Genomic DNA, 18,100 nt, shown 5'->3' with positions numbered 1-18,100 from the left:
CTGTTCATGCCCGACTGGGTCCTAGAGCTTGTACTTGCTGGGGGCCGTCCCATTTGGTCCTTTTGTGCTCGGTAGAGAGGGACACAAAGCAATGAAACACCCATAAAATGCTACTTAGTGGAAGCATAGGGGTTAGACACCTAGGTGTATAAGTTAAATTACTGATTGCATGAGTTGTACTTAGAGAAAAATTGCCATTTGAAAAAGTAAAATATTAAATAACTGTAATACTGACCTTTTGAAGCTTTTCTTCTGGAAACAGACTCAAATAAAACTCTCTGATCATTCTCCTTGATTGCAGAACAGCTGATAAATTACCTCTGTTTCTTGGGGAAGAAAATTAAAAATCTTTGAGTCCTTTAAGAATTTTATAAAACCTCCCCAAATACCTTACTGAACATGCTCTCAGCAGCCCAGAAGATGCTCTGTGAGTTGCAAAGCAGACGAAGGCTCCTGCCCATCACATCTGTCCCATACCGTCCCTGTGTTCCCCCGTGCCATGAGCTCAGCTTTTTCCTGGATTTAACCTGCTTTGTCTTTGCTTTTCCACCATCCCATAAATTATAATGATTTAAGTTCTCTATGTGGGTTATGATTGAAGGTTTTATTTGAATACTTCTCTTTACTGAAGTTTAAAATTTCATGCTTTCCTAATGCCTGAGTAAGTGCCACTTAATTTCTTGGCAGATTCGGTTTCTGAGGAATTTTTGCTGATGTGGAGCTGACGAAGCATTGGTCACCCCCAGCCATTGTGATCAGGCTAAAGTGCTTCCCAGGAGCACCTGCCTTGATTGTAGCCTGTAGCAATAATTTGTAGTGTATCCTGCATTTTGGTTCATTATCTAGCATTACATCATATCCTACAATTACATAATGATGCATAAACCTAATTGGTCAAAGATGTAAATGGTAAAGATTGGGATGAGTGGTTATCCAAAATAAGTTAATTTTTTTTTTCATAGTAATGAATAATTTTACTATTGTGTACTGAATTTCTTTAAAAATTGATATCATCTTGTGCTTTAGGGCGTGATTTCCAAGCAGAATATGCTGATATCCTTGGAGCTTCACCTCTATGATAATTTCAAAATAAGATCCCATAAATAATGGAAAGCAGAAGATGATGGAAATGCAGCATGGATTTCAGATATAAATCTGGGAATGTCTTTCAAACTATTTCAGCGGAGTGCTGGCAGTTACTAATGCTGTGCCTACCACCGTTTCTTTGGATGATGGCTCTCATCTGGAATTAGATTAAATTGGGCTATGGAGAATATTTAACATGCCTTTTGGTTTTTGGTTATCTTAATAACTCATGTTGGCTGAGTGCCTTAAGACTGGCCTTTATGTTTCTTTCTGTGATGCACGGTTCCTTCCCGAGCTGTCCCCTTCCTGGAGTGTGCCGGTATTGGAAAGGATGTTGCAGGTTACTGGTTCAGTATTATTTTAAACTCTGAAAGTCATATGCACACCTACAAAAGTCAGCTGGGTAAGAGGGTAGAAAATGGAGATGGTATTTTCCTGTTATACTTTCTTCATATAGAAAGTTAAGAAGTTGAATAGATCATAGAATCCCAGACTGGTTTGGGTTGGAAGGGACCTCAAAGCCCATCCAGTGCCACCCCCTTGCCCTGGGCAGGGACACCTTCCACTAGCCCAGGTTGCCCAAAGCCGCATCCAACCTGGCCTTGAACCCTTCCAGGGAGGGGGCAGCCACAACTTCTCTGGGCAACCTGTGCCAGGGTCTCACCACCCTCACAGGGAAGATTTTCTTCCTTACATCTAACCTAAATCTGCCCTCTGTCAGTTTAAACCCGTTCCCCCTCGTCCTATCCCTCCCGCCCTGATCAAGAGTCCCTCCCCCCTTTCCTGTAGCCCCTTTCAGTCCTGGGAGGCCGCTCTAAGGTCTCCCCGGATCCTTCTCTTCTGCAGCTGAACCCCCCAACTCTCTCAGCCTGTCCTCACAGGGGGGTGCTCCAGCCCCCCGAGCATCTTCATGGCCTCCTCTGGCCCCGCTGGAGCAGGTCCACGTCCTTCTGCTGTTGGTGCCCCCAGAGCTGGACCCAGCACTGCAGGGGGGTCTGACGAGAGCAGAGCAGAGCAGAGGGGGAGAATCCCCCCCCTCACCCTGCTGCCCACACTGCTCTGGGTGCAGCTGAATGACAATGAAATCTCCCTTTCTTTGGCACTATAATTGTATGTCTGACATTTCTTCTCCACGTGATGGATTTCATCCCAAGGAACTGTGGGGAAGGCCAAGCACTGAGCCTGCTTGCGGTGCGCCGGGGAGCTGGGGGTGCTCTGTGGGCTCCCAGCAGCGCTTGCCTCTACCACTGCTCGTCGGTGGGGAAATGGCCCTTGGCCGGAGCGGGCATGGGCAAGCACCTGACCCTGCGTTCCATGGATGGGCTGGAGAGTGAATGCTGCATCTCAGAGGCTTCAAGAAGACTTTTAAAACTTGCGAGTTCCTTATTGATGCACTTGCAATGTAGATTTTACATCACCCTTTATCTTGGACTTCATCTGTCAGCGGTGCTGGAGTGCTGTGGTGGTGAGTGCTGTGGCGCGTCTTCGTGGCCCATGTGCAGCCGTCGCTGGTCTCTCATTCACTCTCCTCTGCCTGGGACCCGCAGCCATGTCTGTGTCCTCCCACTTCTATTTCTTTTTTCGTGGTTCGTATTTCTAGCATCAACAGATATTGCTTGAGTAGCTACCACAAGTCTTGAAAGCCCCATATATTCTTTTAATGTAAGTAAGAATAGAGTGTACAGGGGGATTTCTAACTGATTTTCCCTCTCCTTGATGATGAGTCTTATTTTTGTTCTCTTTGTGGCCTGTATTTCCAATTTGTGGCCCACGCACCACTCCTGATGGCCAGCAGGATGCTGCTGGCTCTGGTCTCTGATGTGTAGGCTTGCGGTGCCACCGGAGACGGTTACAACTGAACTGTGCCATGATGTGCCACCTTCTCCGAGCCTTGTCTGTGGGTAGGGGTGGTGGGTCCGGCTCAGGAGATGGGTCCTGTCCACCGGTTGGTCTCCACAGAAACCTGCCACCTTGTTCCCTCTTCCCTGCGTTATTCCAGGAGACATTTAATTTTGGAATAGTGGTAACAAGGGTGATCACCACACTGTGAAGTGTGCCGTGGGCTGAGCCCCAGGTCTGCGGGACCCTGTGGGGCGTGGGAGGGAGGGAGCAGTGGGGTTCCTCAGGGTGGAGAACGTGTCCTTTCTGGTGAAATCACCCAAGGGGTGATGGATTCCATCAGTGAAATAGCCATGCCTCGGCCGGGTTGTTTCTCTCAGAAGAGAGTGCTGGAAAACACCAGCAAGATGCTTTGGAAAAAATGGTTTGTGAAAATGTAAACAGATTTCTTCATTATTTTGGAATATGAACAAATCAAAGAGTTCAGTGGTCCTGCCTTTCTGGATTGATAAATTACCTGAAAAGAAAAACTGTAATATTCCAAGCATTTCAATTTGCTAAATTAATTATTTAATCCTTCTAAAGATTGACGGTGTAGCAGCTGCACATGTATTCACGTACCACTCTACCATAATTCCAGCAAATTGATATTGATAAAAAGGAAATCATGACAACTGGAGAAGGATCTGTGATTTATGCTTTGCAGCTTTACAAAAACTGTGCTTTGATCATCTGTTCTCTAACAATTCCAGGTGTTGTTAAGGTGGACTATGGTGATGTATCCGTCAGAAAAGCACTAAGAGAAAACCTGAAGTGTAAACCCTTCTCATGGTACTTGGAAAACATCTATCCCGACTCCCAGATTCCGCGGCGCTATTACTCGCTTGGTGAGGTACGAACCATTTCCTCTGGCTAAAGTAGAACAGTGAGTGCACGGTGCAAATGGAGGAGTCGCTGAGAAGGTGAAGGGCTTTTGCAGAAAGGAATAAAGTGCTTGTGTGCAATCCCTGTATCTTACTTCTCTTTATTTGGAGCAGGTTATATTTCCTCTAAGTCTTTCACAAGGGGGCATTGCTATTCTCAATGGGGATGCTCATTAAAAATTTATTTTTTAAATCGAGTGGCATTTTGGGAAAGTGAGGCTTGTGACTAATATTTGGAAATAATTCAGTAGTTGAAGGGAACTTGTCGTCATCACTTACATATAGAGTAGAAAAGGCTTTTTTCATTTTGCTTTTTAAAGAACTGTGGTTGTTCGTTGATGTGGTGTTTTCCAGCAAGGCTGCCTAGAGCTGAGTATCACAGATATTCCTAATAATCTGATGGTTCTAGTGCCACCAAGAACCAAAATCTCTTTAAAATTCAGATAATTCACTGTTAAAAATATTCTATTGAATTGTACCTATGCTGACTTTTAAAAGCTCTTGAATGGTTTGATTTGAAGGTAGCTATGGATAGAATAGCAGTCAAACGAGCAAATGGCTTTTATACATCCAGGAAAGTAATTTACTATTGAAACTTGCAATTGTAGTGAAAAATAAAAGCCGCAGTAGGGTTTCCATTTTAACTATGACAAAATAAAGTGAAACACGGTTTTACAGCTGGTAAAGAACTCATCTAACAAGTGTCAAATAATAAGGTTTTGTACAGTATTGTCAGACTGGAAATAAAAGTATGAGAAAGTAATAAAATAGTTATTAAAACACCTTATTTTTACCAACACGGCCCCAGTTTCTATGGAAACAGCAGTTCAGGCAGGATCTATGAATTAAAACCCATACTTGACTATTAGAGCTGCCGACTGCCAGTTGAGCAGTAAAGTGGATTTTTAGACCTAAAGCTCAGGTACCATCAGCAGCAGTAACGGGCACTTTTTAAAACATCAGCAGTGTCATTCTCAGTCATGTTCCTCTCTTTCAGCCGAGGTTTAGTCTCAGGTAAGACAAACCGTCGGATTTGGCGGTGGGGCTGGTGTCATCAGTCCACAAACAGTCCGTGATGCGCCCGGCTGCTCCGCGAGGGCGTCGAGGTGGCCCAGCCCGGAGGTGTCCGCACTCTCCTGGGCTCAGGTCTGAGAGAAGATGCTGCTCAGTGGCACTCCGGTGGGAGCCGGGGGCTTGCTGGCTGCCAAGAACCGGCTTTGGCAATGAAGCTGAGAAAATTATTCTGCAGCACAGCGCAATCTAAATGTAATGAGTGTTCAGCCAGCGTTGGGTTCAACCTGTGGGCCTCCAATTACATTGTGCGAGTGCATGTTTTGTTCTTTTGTAGTATAAACAGTGATAAAAAGAGTGAATAATTTTGACAGGCTTGGGATAATCATCCTTAATTTACTTATAACCTGCTGCAGGTGTGACTTGAAATTGGACCAAGTCCATGCGTGGTTCACTTGCACCACCCAACACGTTAGAAATAATAATCAGTATTGTATTAATTTAATTTGGGTTTTATTTGGCTGTTGCATAACTCATTTATCTACATCTGTTGCTTTTAAAAATGAAGTGTGCAATTTTTAAGTGAAATTCTGAAAATGTGGAGTTCTGTGGAACTGAAGTGCTTAAGTAGTTTATGAAGTTTATTCATACACTTAATAGGCAGATCCTGAAGGTTGCCAAGCCTTTATTTGCAACTAAATTTTCTATTCTGTTAGAACATAACTTATATACAGTGACTGTATTCAATTTGAAATTCCTAGATGGATGAAAATATGCCTCAGAATGGGCATTAAATGTGCAAGATCTGGTGAATACTGAATATGCTTTTTTACATTTTAATCATGTAACATTGAAAGTGAATGCAAAGTAAACGCAACACAAGAATTATTTTGTAAACCTGACATAATAATCACAGGTGAGTTTTCAAGTAATGTTTTATTTTAGTCCTCTGTTTTAATGCAAAAAAAAAAAAATTACCTTTCTGCTGCTGGTGATGCCCTGGATGGGCACATGCAGCAGGGTACTCCAGGAAGCCATGAGCTGCCGTAGCCACATAAAGCTGTTTATTTTCACCAGGCTCTAACGAAGGGCCTAAAGCAGCTGGAAAGTGGTGGAAAGTGGTGAAAACCAGCGGTCTGGTTGTCAGCTGGCACCTGAGGTCTGAACCCCCAGGCCTGCAGCCTTCCTCCTGACTTGGGCAGCCCTTGGAGGATGAAGCAGTTGAGAGCGTCCGCCTTGGAGATGGTGTGATTTCTGGGGGGGGCGTTAACGAGGTTCGAGCAGATGACGAAGCGACGCCATGAGCTTTGCTGAGCCACTCTTCCCCGGCGTCGTTAATCAGATTGCACCATCCCATTTTCCTTACGTTAAGCCGGGGCTGGTGGCATTTTTGGTTTCTGACCGGCTGCTGTGCCTGTTGAGCCTCTGAAGGCGGCACTGGGAACTGCAGGGCTGAGAGCTGTGCTAAACGCCACTGAAATATTGCAAAACAGAGAGTTTGGCAAGTTTTACCGAGGGAGCGAGAGCTGGAGATGCGTTTTTGCTTTGCAGGCATTAGTAGGAAAATCCCCACGAGCTGTTGAGAGCGAGGAGGAGGCGGGGAGACGTGTTTGTACAACGGTGCTGCCAGATCTGCAAGGAGGGTTCAGATAAAAGCTGTTCGTGCACAGGCTGGGGTTGGTACTGGCTGGACGCACACGCTGTCCTGGAGCCTTCGCAGGGATTGCGGCCTCTCCCGCTTCTCTCGTACAAACCTGAAGCTGGCAATTGCATTTATACTCAGCCCTTTTCCTGGATAAGTGTATATTCTAAAAATACGTTTTGGGGAGCGATGCTCTGCTGCTCCCTATTGCTTCTTGCTCCGATGGTCTTTTTGTTGCCCGAGCAGCGCCGGAGCCCGTGGCGTCGCGTGTTGTATCGCAGGCAGCGGAGCTGCCGCCTCCTCCCCGGCTGCGCTGCGCACGCGCTCTGCGGAAAGGGTTTGTTTAAGCAGAGGTGTTCACTAAGTGTGTGTTCTTCTCTGAGGATGGATAGATTCTGAGGGGAAAGTTTGATTTAAAAACTTTTTAAAAGCGTGTAATTAGTCACAGAGCCATCAACAGCCTCTGCTCTGAAAGTGAGACGTCAGACACTGCTCACACTCAGTTTTTTTCTCTTGGAGTAGAGTCAGCCCTGCTGGGGAAGAAAAAAAAAAAAGTTCCTATCTTGGGCAAACCATTAGTTTTGCATTGTTTAGAAGTAAAAGCGTATTATATTTGTTAAAACAACACAAGGCATTGAATGAGATTTTCCTTGAATCTGTTCATACTTAATATGTAATTTAAAATCTCATTATACTCTTGGTAATTATTTTCATTTTCTTTTGGGAGTGTGACATATTTACAAATTGCAAGTTAAAGTATATTCATAGAGTTGAGTGCACAGATAATGTACTTTCTCCTACAGTGATGTAATTTTTTCTGCACAAATATGGCATTTACAGGCATTCTTTTCAAGGAACGTTTCATCTCTTTCTTTCTTCAGATCAGGAACGTGGAAACCAACCAGTGTTTAGACAACATGGGCCGCAAGGAAAATGAAAAAGTGGGCATTTTCAACTGCCACGGCATGGGAGGAAATCAGGTAAAAGGAAAAAAAAAAAAGAAAAAAATATATTTATACAGTAATTACTTCAGTCTGGTGCTGTGTAACCACGGGCACAACTGCTAGCAGGAGAACCTGACTGGAATTGCCCCAGAGCAGCGCGGGAGCTGCAGGTTCACCCATCAGCGTTTCTGCCCTGCTGCAGAAAACTGGGGGATCAGTAACGGCGGGGGCTCGGCAGGTGCGCCTCGTGTCCTGGGTGTGCTCTGGTCTGTCGGGATGGAACCAGGATTCCCGCAGCAGTCCTCAGTGAATGTGGCTCTAAGGAAGACGTGTCAGTTCACTATAAGAAACAATAGCAGCAATTAGCAAATGTGTTAATGGAATTTTAAAAATGTGTGGGATTTTGAGCTTAAGAGCTTTAGGAGTACTCAGAAAGCCATTTTCTCAAGTAACAGCTGCAAATGTTGAGAATATATCTGTATATCCGTAGATCTGTTGGAGTATCTGAGTGAATATACTGAATAATTCCTGCTGTTTAGAGTGCAGAGAAATGCATTTAAAGTTTCAGATACTAACATTAGAAAATTTGATAATGAATTCTAATTTCTTTTTTGGCGTTGGGGGAAAAAATCTTTTTGAAAATCATAGAATCCCCGACTGGTTTGGGTTGGAAGGGACCTCAAAGCCCATCCAGTGCCACCCCCTGCCCCGGGCAGGGACACCTTCCACTAGCCCAGGTTGCCCAAAGCCCCGTCCAACCTGGCCTTGAACCCTTCCAGGGAGGGGGCAGCCACAACTTCTCTGGGCAACCTGTGCCAGCGCCTCACCACCCTCACAGAGAAGAATTTCTTCTTTACATCTAACCTAAATCTCCCCTCTTTCCGTTTAAACCCGTTCCCCCTTGTCCTATCCCTGACCCTGTGATCAAGAGTCCCTCCCCCCTTTCCTGTAGCCCCTTTAAGTCCTGGAAGGAAAATGAAATGGGAAAGAATCTATGTGACTTGTGGCTTGAATTAATCCGTTTCTAAAACGTCTATATGAAAAATAAACACGCAGAATATTCGTGCAAGTTGAGTTCTTTCCGTTAGTGGAAATTCAAATAGTGGGGGCGTGGGGTGTTTCACTTGTGTCTTGGGTATGTTTGAAAGGGAGTGATAAGGTAAATGGCAATCATTTAACTCATTGTACCACTGATGACTGTACCTGCTCTCTGTATAAATAACAGTAAACTTTGCATATTCTAATGCCTCGAATTCAAATTAGCAGAGCTGATTCATTGGATTTAGTTGGGTTCTGCAATGTAAACCTGTAATTAGGGATCTTTCACCCAGGGATGCCAGAGCGTGCGGCTGCAGGACAGGGAGTGTGCGGCACCAAGCGGCGTGTGGCTGCCTGCAGGGAGGGCTCTTCTTCCCCTTAATTCTTTCTGCTTTCTCAAATTAAAGACTCCAGGTCCCTTCATTCAGCTTCTGACACCTCCAGAGCAGAGGGCTGCGCTTGCTCACCCGCTACAATTAAATTCCCTGGAGATCCCTCAGCAGGACTTTAGGTTTGTGCTGGTGTCTCTCCCCAGGAAGGTCTTTGGACCATATACCCGCCAGGTCATGTTTGATAAGCATGGCTTTTCCTAGTGCCACATCTGCTGAAAAAAAGATGAGAAGATGCAGGACCTTAGGGCAAATTCCCGTGTTTCTTTCAGAGGTAAGGTTCTCCATCGTATTTATCCCAAACTTCACTGTCTTTCTAAATTTGACTTAGGAGATGGAAGCGTTAGCGTTTTAAGAAGACTGCATGTGATGAGGGTTGAACATTCTCTTTACACCTCAGGTGTTTGGTGTTTCTCCTTCTTTCCGTACACGGCAGAGAGACCCCTCTCTTTTAGTGGAAAAAGGAGAAAAATCCTTGATGACTGTCAGGTCTCCAAACCCTCAGCTCCTCTGAAGAACCAGGTGTGAGGTTAGGAGGACTGTAAGGCTCTGAGATAAAGACAGATGGGTTCTGGATGTATATATGGGCCCTATAGCCTGAAAAACCTAATAACTACTAAATATAACCATTCTTTCTAAGCCTTCCGAAGCCAACATATCTCAAATCTAAAGAAATTTTGGCTCCAGTCTCCTTTATACTCCTCACGTCAACCAGAAACCGCAGATAAGTCTGTTGTGTGCACCTGCACACTTAACTCTTAATTAAGAGACTCTGCTCCCTGCATTTGCATGAACAAAAAGCAGTATCTGTGATCTGGTGGAGGTTTTCCCAGGAATACCTGACCTACGTGCAGAACATTATTCATCCTTTAGTGCTCGTACACGACGTCCGTTAAAAGTTACCTTTATTAAATTCTGTAATGAGAAATTAGAACTGAGCTAAGACATGTAAATGCTGGGGGTGGGGGTGTTGTATGGTTACAGAAATAGCTGAGGAACAAAACTACTTCAGAATGAAAATGGAGCAAGAATAATACCTAGCTCATTAGAGCCCAGCAAGATGCATGGGCACAATGCAGCTCGAGGCAAGGGCAAATATCTCACAGCTATCAAAGTGTTTGGAAGGACTTAAGGATAACGAGATTCTAAAAATACAAATTTCTTTAAGAAATGAAGAAAATGAAATATGTTAACAGAGGCCCTTCATGTAGAGAACTGTTTTCAGAGTATAAAACTGGAGGATTTGTTGTTACGTTGGCACGGGCATTTCAGATTATCCTAACTCAGTTAGGATCTGGTGACTTATTAATGATCTTTAAAATAAATACTATGAATCTCCTAATGCAGTTCAAAGCAATCTTAGAACTGTTTTCTTTGCTCTGTCTGGAGGGAAAAAAATGCAATGCCTGTCCTCAAATCAGCTGTGGTGGGGATACAGCTTTAGCGGCCAGAATCCCAGGTTTGTGCATCTGTCTCCTGGGGTGGGGGCAGCCTGTTAACTTGCTTCAGGAATGATGTTTTTCAGGAGGAAAGTCCCCAGGGTTGACTCCTGATTAAAGAGAGAACTGACCACATGTGAATCGTGGAAAAAACTGCTATCCAGCCTCAGATAGAGGGGGAGGACCCCTCAATCTCACGCCTCTTGGGTTCTTTTCCCCACATCTGACTTCTGGTTTTGTGGTATTTTAAAGGAAATTTGTTCCTTTCGATGGCCTGGTAGAGGGCAAAACAGTCGTCTGCCTTTCCTGCCTACAGTCGTCCTGATGGCTTTTATTGCGTTACCATGGGAATGTCATCTGTTACTGCGGTTATTGGGAGCGTCGGGCCTCTGCTCATAACAATAATCAAATCCTACGGTCCCACACGGGCAGGAGGGGAATGTTATTAAAAAAGGAGTGTTGGGGCAGGTCGGCAGTCGCCATGCAGGCGTGGGGCTGTGCTGGGAGAGCAGGGCAGCTGGGGGAGCGAGCGTGGGTCAGCGGCCGCTCTCCCCTCGCCTGCCGCAGAGCCAACGAACAACAAACACGTGGCCATTTCTTATTTTTCTCCTGTTCAACACCCTGTGCCTTTTCCCCTGTCCGGAGCTTTGCTTGTGCTGGGTATACCAATGAATCTGCTTTTTGGCAGCAGAAATGTCACCAGGAAAGTAGCAAGCACACCTTCACAGAGCCCCGAGGAGGGTCCTGGGCTGCTCCCTGCTGAGCCGGGGCGGCCCCGCGGTCCCTCCTGTGCTGTCACACGCTGCCATCTCATCTCAGGTCGGTCCCATCGTGCCCCAGAGAGCAGCCTGGAGTGGTAGGAGCGTTTTGTTCGCAGCACGGAGGTCAGCTCCGCTGTCAGAGCATGCTCCCTGCGTTTCCTTAGCAAGGAGGCTGGTTGATGCAAAGCTGACTGCGAGCCTGACAAAAGCAGTAGCTGAAAGGGGCTGCTTTGTCCTTCTGAGATGTTCCTTCTCGAGAAATAGTGTGGTGGTTCTCCAGAACAGCAGAGCAAAGCACGGCTGTGACCCACAGGTTATATCTCAGTGCCCCGCGCCGTGACAGCAGCCCTGCAGCTCCTGCTCAGAGCCCTGGCAGAGGCTGGTGTGGGGCATTTGTCACTATTTTACATCCTGCACCAATCCCCTGAGCACGGAGGGATGTGCTGGCACATGGAAGAAACTGGCTTCGTGCAAAACCTCTCCCCAGGCAGCTCAGTGCTCGATTTCTGGCCGCCCAGGCCGTCGGCATCTTGTGTGCGTGGCCGCTCCTCACGGGAGGAGGATTTTTTGGAAAGGCCGTTGCAGTTCCTGCGGGACGGGTGGTGTTCTGTGGGGATTCCTTCTGAACCACTGTGGCATTGCATCAGCCAGGGGTTTGCTCACTGTGAGCTTACCTGGGGCAGCTGCTGCAGGGCGAGATCAACGGAGAGGATGTTTTATATCTTTTAGTAAATGTGCAAGGGGAACACGAGTCCCTTCTGGCAATGTTTTATACCAAAAGTTCAGATTCAGTACTCAGTGACAGTTCAAAAAAAAGCCCAATGCACTCAATAAGGGTTGTTAGAGGGTTGTTTTTTCCCCAGTTAGCTCTAAATAATGGGTCTTTCAAAAACTGTTCTGTTCCACAGCGTTTCCATTTTTCTCCCATTCACACTAAATGTGTATATTTTCAAATGCCTTTCAAACATGAGCACTTTCTCTGGAGTGGTATGTAGAAAAATAATTTATAAACTCTCACTCTGTAAGAATTTATCGCTATGCTATGATAATTTGCTTACTACTGGGAATGGATAGAAATGTGTGAGCTGTCTGATTCGTGAGGTGTTTCTGTAATGGAAGGCCGCTGTTTTCGGTAGGTTATAAAGTCATTTTTCCTGTGTTAATATCACTGCCAGGTCAGGAGGAGAGAGGGGTGCAGGAGGTAGAGACCCTGAGGGCAAGCAGGGGGAGCTGGCTGCGGATTCCAGCAGAGCCGTCGATCCCAGCTCACGGAAGGCTAACGCCGGAGTCACAGTTTGCATTTTTAGTTAGTGAATTCATCAGCTACAGCTGTTCAGCAAGTCCTCTAACAGCAGTTTGTGCACAAGACTGAACAGAACAAAACCTTTAGCGACAATGAGACATTTATTCACGCGACTGGTGCGAGTTATGCACAAAAAGAGGAATTGAGCAGCACTCGTGCAGCTGATCTCAAACCGAGTAACCTCCTTGGGTCACTGGATAAGGAATCACAGCACTCATTGCAGAGTTTTTGAGCTTAATGTGTTGATTTTATTAGTTGTAATATCTTAGGAAAATACTAGATTTCCGTTTACAGAATCACAGAATCATCGAGGTTGGAAAAGCCCTTGAAGATCCTCTAGTCCAACCATGAACCTCACACTGACCGTTCCCAACTCCACCATAAGGGGATACCAGAAAGTAGCTTAGCCCTTCTTTGCTCTTTCTGCCTTTTTCACCTTTTACAATTTCCTGTTTCCCTAACATGGCTTTCTGGCTAGCTTTTCATCTTCTAAACAGACCCATTATGAATAAAACTAGTTATTGCTTATATTATGTTAGTCCATTTTGCTGAGATACGATTCCCCTTGCAGACTTTACATCATTCTTATGCATTGAGATGATAAACCTTTGGGGCAGGAAGTGTCTAATAATCTGGATTTGCTCAGGATGCAGCACAATGGAGCCCTCGGTGATCTTCAGCACCGTTATAATAACTGTGATTAATAGGGAACGAAGGAGCTGTGCCTGCATGGTAAATAACAGTATCTTTTATTTAGCACAATCAGAATGAGAATAATGCCTTCTTTTTAGAGTCTATGGAAAAACCGAATTGCTGCTTCTTTAAACTGGCAGAAATAGTCACCAGGGAACGTGAGAAGACTAACATTAGGTGTGTAACGTTGCAGTAATGAAGCCTGGGTGGATGAAATGCAGAATCTGAGTGTTTGCTGTACCTGCTAAAACGTGTGAATTTGGCACGGCATAACGAGCGCTGTGACACCCTGGGAGCAGCGACAGCTTTTTGTGGCAGGTGTGTAGGTAGCCATCCTTTCTGAAGTGACAGCTATCTGAAAAAAAACCCTCTGAAAACCAAAAACACCAATCCAAAACAAAGCAAAACACAGGAAAAAGCCCCAGCACAATCCCCCTGCTCCTGCAGAGCCAAAAATCAGTTATTTTGCAGTTTCTGTGCAAAGTGCTGAATGCACCTGAAACCTCTGTAGAATAATGGTTGTTTAGAAAAGGACAAAGGTTTCCGTGGCAGGGGAGAAAGGGCTGACGATGAGGAAGGTGTGCTGCCCTCGGCACGAAGGGCTGCCGCCGGTGTTTCCCGGTGCAGGGTGCTGGGTGCGATGCAGCCAAGTTCCTTAGCGACCCCCGGGAACCTCACTAAACCTGGTAGATGCTGCCAACCACTTTTTTTTTCTTCTATTTTAGTTTATTTTTATTGCATTGACCGTTTAGTATAGTTCCCGTGACTTCAGTCTTTGATAGCTGGTGGTAATGATGGTGTTCTCTGAATTACAGTGGTTCTCTCCTCAGGGCTGAGCACCAGGATAAATGAATCTGGTGGTTAGAGGCTGAGAACAAGTTTTATAGGAACTTTCCAAAATGTGGAAGTCACTTCTGGCTTGGCCGTGCCTGTGTCATTCACAGGTTTAGATGACTCTCTGTGGGTTGGGATGAGTTGCTTCCATGGCATTAAAGATCGTGGCATAACCTCTTTTTTAGGAATAAATCTGATCCCTACTTCCAGAGTGGCCCCAGGGAAACTCCTGAACAATTCAGGGGCTCTGAGCTCGGCACATCTTCAGGTCATCCAAAAACTGAAGATTGGCCCTTAATATGCCATTAAAGATCTTGGCATAGCCTTTTTTTTTTTAGAAATAAATCCAATCCCTACTTCCAGAGTGGCCCCAGGGAAACTCCTGAACAATTCAGGGGCTCCGAGCTCGGCACATCTTCAGGTCATCTAAAAACTGAAGATTGGCCCTTGATTAAATTTAGGTGGGATGCCCTGTCTTGGTGGGTTTGTGTTGTTTTAGTTTAAATATCTTCCTTCAGGGTGAAAAGAAACTGATAGAGTAGCAAAAAGTAACACCTGTTCTAAATCATCTGGAATTAAACTAGGGCTGGGCATGTTCTGAAGGCTCTGGGTGAAGGGCTGGATCTCTGGAGGAGCTGCCCCAGAAATTGCTGTTCTCTCCCAAAGCGGGTGTCCGGGCCCCAGCCGCGGTGGCTACTGCAGGAGCTTCTGGGGAGCTGAAGAAAGCAAACGTGCGTTTCTTTTCATGTCATGAGATTGCGTGTTACACAAGTAGGAATGAAAATCAGATTTTTAAATTTTTTTTTTTTTTCTTTTCCTAAGGAGCTGAAATTTGTACAGTGGAGTGTTGGAACTGGGTATTTTTTTTCCTCCAAGGAGTTAATGCCGTTGTTCTCCGGCGAGGGGTGGACTTGCCTGTGGAACACTAAAAGTCCTCTTTGGTGGAAGTGCTGGGCCCGCCTGCCCGAGCTGTGAGGTGCCTTTTCTCCATGGCTGCTCTGGGCTTGTTCGGGTGCTAAAATGCTTCAGTGATAGCTGGCCTTGAGGAAGGGGAGAGTCCAGTGGACAGGAAAATACCAAAGTCCTTGCCCCCAAAAGCCACTGAACTGGCAGTTTAACTGTGAGAGTCCTGGATCTTTTTTGGGTGGTAAGGAAATCACCTTCAATTCAGCTGTTCTGCTTAAGGTGACTTTCAACATTTAATGTGTAGACAGTTTCAGGAGGAGAGGAAAAGTGCTTTCCTTGCAGCTTTTATTAGAACATTTAAAATCAATTATGAAAGGTGAATTCAAAATTTACCTTTGGGAGTTCCATAGATAATTAAAATGGTTGTCAGAATAAATTAGATTTTTCTATACTTCGTTATGTCCAGTTTATAACCGTCTTTATTGCGCGGCGGACTTCTTCCTTGATTGCACAGGTGCATCCTCAAGATTTAGTTCCACTTAATGAAGTATAAAATAGAGGTTTACGAACAATATTCTCAGTATTAGACGACTTGTGAGTTGACAGAATACCCTGGCTACCTGTTTTCCAAAGAAAAGGTCAACCAAATAACAGGACGGGCAAATTCTGGCCATGGGCTATTGCAGTCCATATGTGTGTGTCTATATATATATATGTAAGTGTGTGTGTACATACACATATATATTTTAAATATACATATTTTAATATGTATATACATATATATTTCTATAGACATATTTTTATATGTGTATATAAAATTAGCCACAAATTTGTATTGGCCACTCAACTGACTTCCAGTTAATGATGCTTTATTGGTGCTGAGCAAGCTGATTATTTTCTCAGGCTTTTATCAAGGGGAATATTTCATTAGTTCCTTTTAACATGAAAGAAGTAATGAAATTGTCAGTGATACATGAGGTGTCTCCGTTCAGTCTGGCCAGTGTCTCAGGCCCAAGCATCAGCTTTAACGGGGCTTTGGCTTTATAGGGCTTACGTCTGCCTTGAAACTTGCTGTTTGGAAATGTATAGTAAAAGATATTAACAAAAAATAATACAACATGCATTAACTCCTGTAACAAAACCTGCTACTCTGTATAGGCAATAAATCTATCTGTATCAGAATTATGAAAGACAAGGTGTTAGTGAAAAATACTCAATTCCTTTTGTTTTGATCGGCTCCACAGAAAGCAGAAGAGAGTGACAGTGTCTCTTTTTGTCTGTAGAAAAGTGCAGCATCTGTTGTGAGAATCTTTTGTATTTTGTCATTCTGGAGACTTTATTAGTGTCTGCTTTACTAGTGTCTGCTTCAAACACATCAGAGACTTGCTGAACCTCTTCAGTAAAACCGATCGGGGTTAAGCAGCCCGGCAAACACCCGCAGGTCTCGGGGAGCGGCTCCTGCCCGGGAACTTTCTTCCCGGTGATGGAGCATCCCCTGCCCAGCTCCCGCGCAGCTGCAGGGATGGGCTGGCCATGGCCGTGGGGACAGCCGCAGAAAAAAAGCGAGGGACAACTGGAAAGAACTTTAATTTTCACTCCTCAGCAGCTCATGTGTTAGTAAATAAATTGCAACCCAGTAAAAAGACGCTGTAGGTTGGTGCTGATGGGTCTGGGAGCGATAGGGAATGGGAATGTGGCGGGGAAGGAGCTGCTGAGCCCCCGGCGCAGCGGTTGGGTGCACCAACCTTCCTCTCCCAGCCAGGGACTTCCAGGGGGTGATGAGGTGGAGCCTTCACCAGACCTATGGAAGTGCCTCGGGGTGAAGAAGCTCCTGCACGGTGCGGTCGCCTCTGCGTAGGGCAGCAGAAGGCTGGGTTCCTGCTGGGGAAGCCCTCTCCTGGCTTCCGCTCGCGTGAAATACGCTATTTAATTAGCTATAAAATGCAACGTGTTCCTCACCCTCTATTTTTAAATTACATTAATATAATTATATCTATAATTAATATGAATGGTAGCAAAATGCTAGCCTGATAATTTTACATCATCTTAATTAGCATTCATTTTTCTTTCTTAAAACAGCGTGTTTTTCAAACCCATCTTCTGTAATTGTCAATTCAGACATCACTTATTCTTTCAAAAGACATAACGGAACAGTGTATTGCAATTATCAAAGATGAGAGGAAAAAGAAATATGCAAATGGAAATACATTTCAAATCGTAAGCATTTGCTTTCTGTAAAACACAGAAGAAAACATCTCTCTGAGGCTAAAAGCATGTCTCTGAGGCTAGAAGAAAATGCCTGATGCAAATATGTTTAATGTAAAAAACGCAAATAAATTCAAAATTAAAATTAGAAGTTGCTTCGGAATAAATGGTAATGGATAAAACTCTTAATAATGAGCATGGAAAAAGATGAACGGTCTGTACAATACATTCATACGAGTGGTTCTTGAACCCAAACGGATACTTTGAGTGAGAGATACTTTGTGCTTTTCAGATTATTAGATTGTTTGGCCACATTTCAGTGATTTTCAGATTATTAGATTGGCCACGTTTCAGTGATTTTCAGATTATTAGATTATTTGGCCACGTTTCTTCTTCCAGCTATAGTGTGACAGCAAGCGGGTAAGTCCAGTATTCTACCAGCAAGTAAGATTTTTGGTTGAAGGTGTTTAAAAGAAAAACCAAAGCCCCCCCCCAAGGTTTTGTTGTTGGACATGAATTATGGTAGTTTGGTAGCTGAATATTATTATGGTATCTGGGTGTTTGAATAAGGATTTTTTTAGCCCAGGTCTTCAATACCTCAACTACATGAGATCTTCTCCCCACCAAATAGGTCTATATTTATATATCTCTCCCAACAAATTAGTATATATTTATATATATATTTATAGATATCACAGCTTAATTTTATAGCACCAATAGTCTTTTTGACCCAAATTTTCTTCTTTCTTGACTTCTGTGCTTATTATTCCAAAAATCATTTCAAACCAATGTACTGGAAGGGGATTTTGGGAGGTCTGGATGAATGACTGAAGGAGGTTGCTTTTGTTCTTCCATTGTTTTATTTTGAGAAGAGTTTTCAGATGTTGGTGTAAATGAAGAAGGTCGTAAGTAGTTGAACAATTTGTTTCTAAAACCTTCAGATTTCAGTTTAGTCCAGAACATAGACTGCTCTTGTACCTCTTCCGAAGTAACTCCACAACTGATCCTGATTTTTTTTTTTCGTAACCTTATGCACTTCCATTAACTTAGTGTGATGTGCAAAGATCAGCTCATCGGATCAAGAGGA

General features: G+C 44.4%; 1 protein-coding gene across 3 annotated transcripts in view; it reads left to right on the top strand.

Moving 5' to 3' along the window:
- The window catches only part of GALNT13 (polypeptide N-acetylgalactosaminyltransferase 13), a 151,273-nt gene that overhangs the window by 113,719 nt on the left and 19,454 nt on the right, over positions 1-18,100 (top strand). For all 3 annotated transcript variants that reach the window (XM_074828439.1, XM_074828440.1, XM_074828441.1), the window contains exons 10-11: positions 3,678-3,817; positions 7,383-7,481. In XM_074828439.1, coding sequence (XP_074684540.1) covers positions 3,678-3,817; positions 7,383-7,481 — 239 coding nt within the window. The remainder of the gene's footprint in view (positions 1-3,677; positions 3,818-7,382; positions 7,482-18,100) is intronic.

This window comes from Strix aluco, chromosome 6, assembly GCF_031877795.1.
Source record: "Strix aluco isolate bStrAlu1 chromosome 6, bStrAlu1.hap1, whole genome shotgun sequence".
Taxonomy (NCBI): Eukaryota; Metazoa; Chordata; class Aves; order Strigiformes; family Strigidae; genus Strix; species Strix aluco.
The sequence above is the reverse complement of the archived record's forward strand: the minus strand, read 5'-3'. Positions and strand labels throughout refer to the sequence as shown.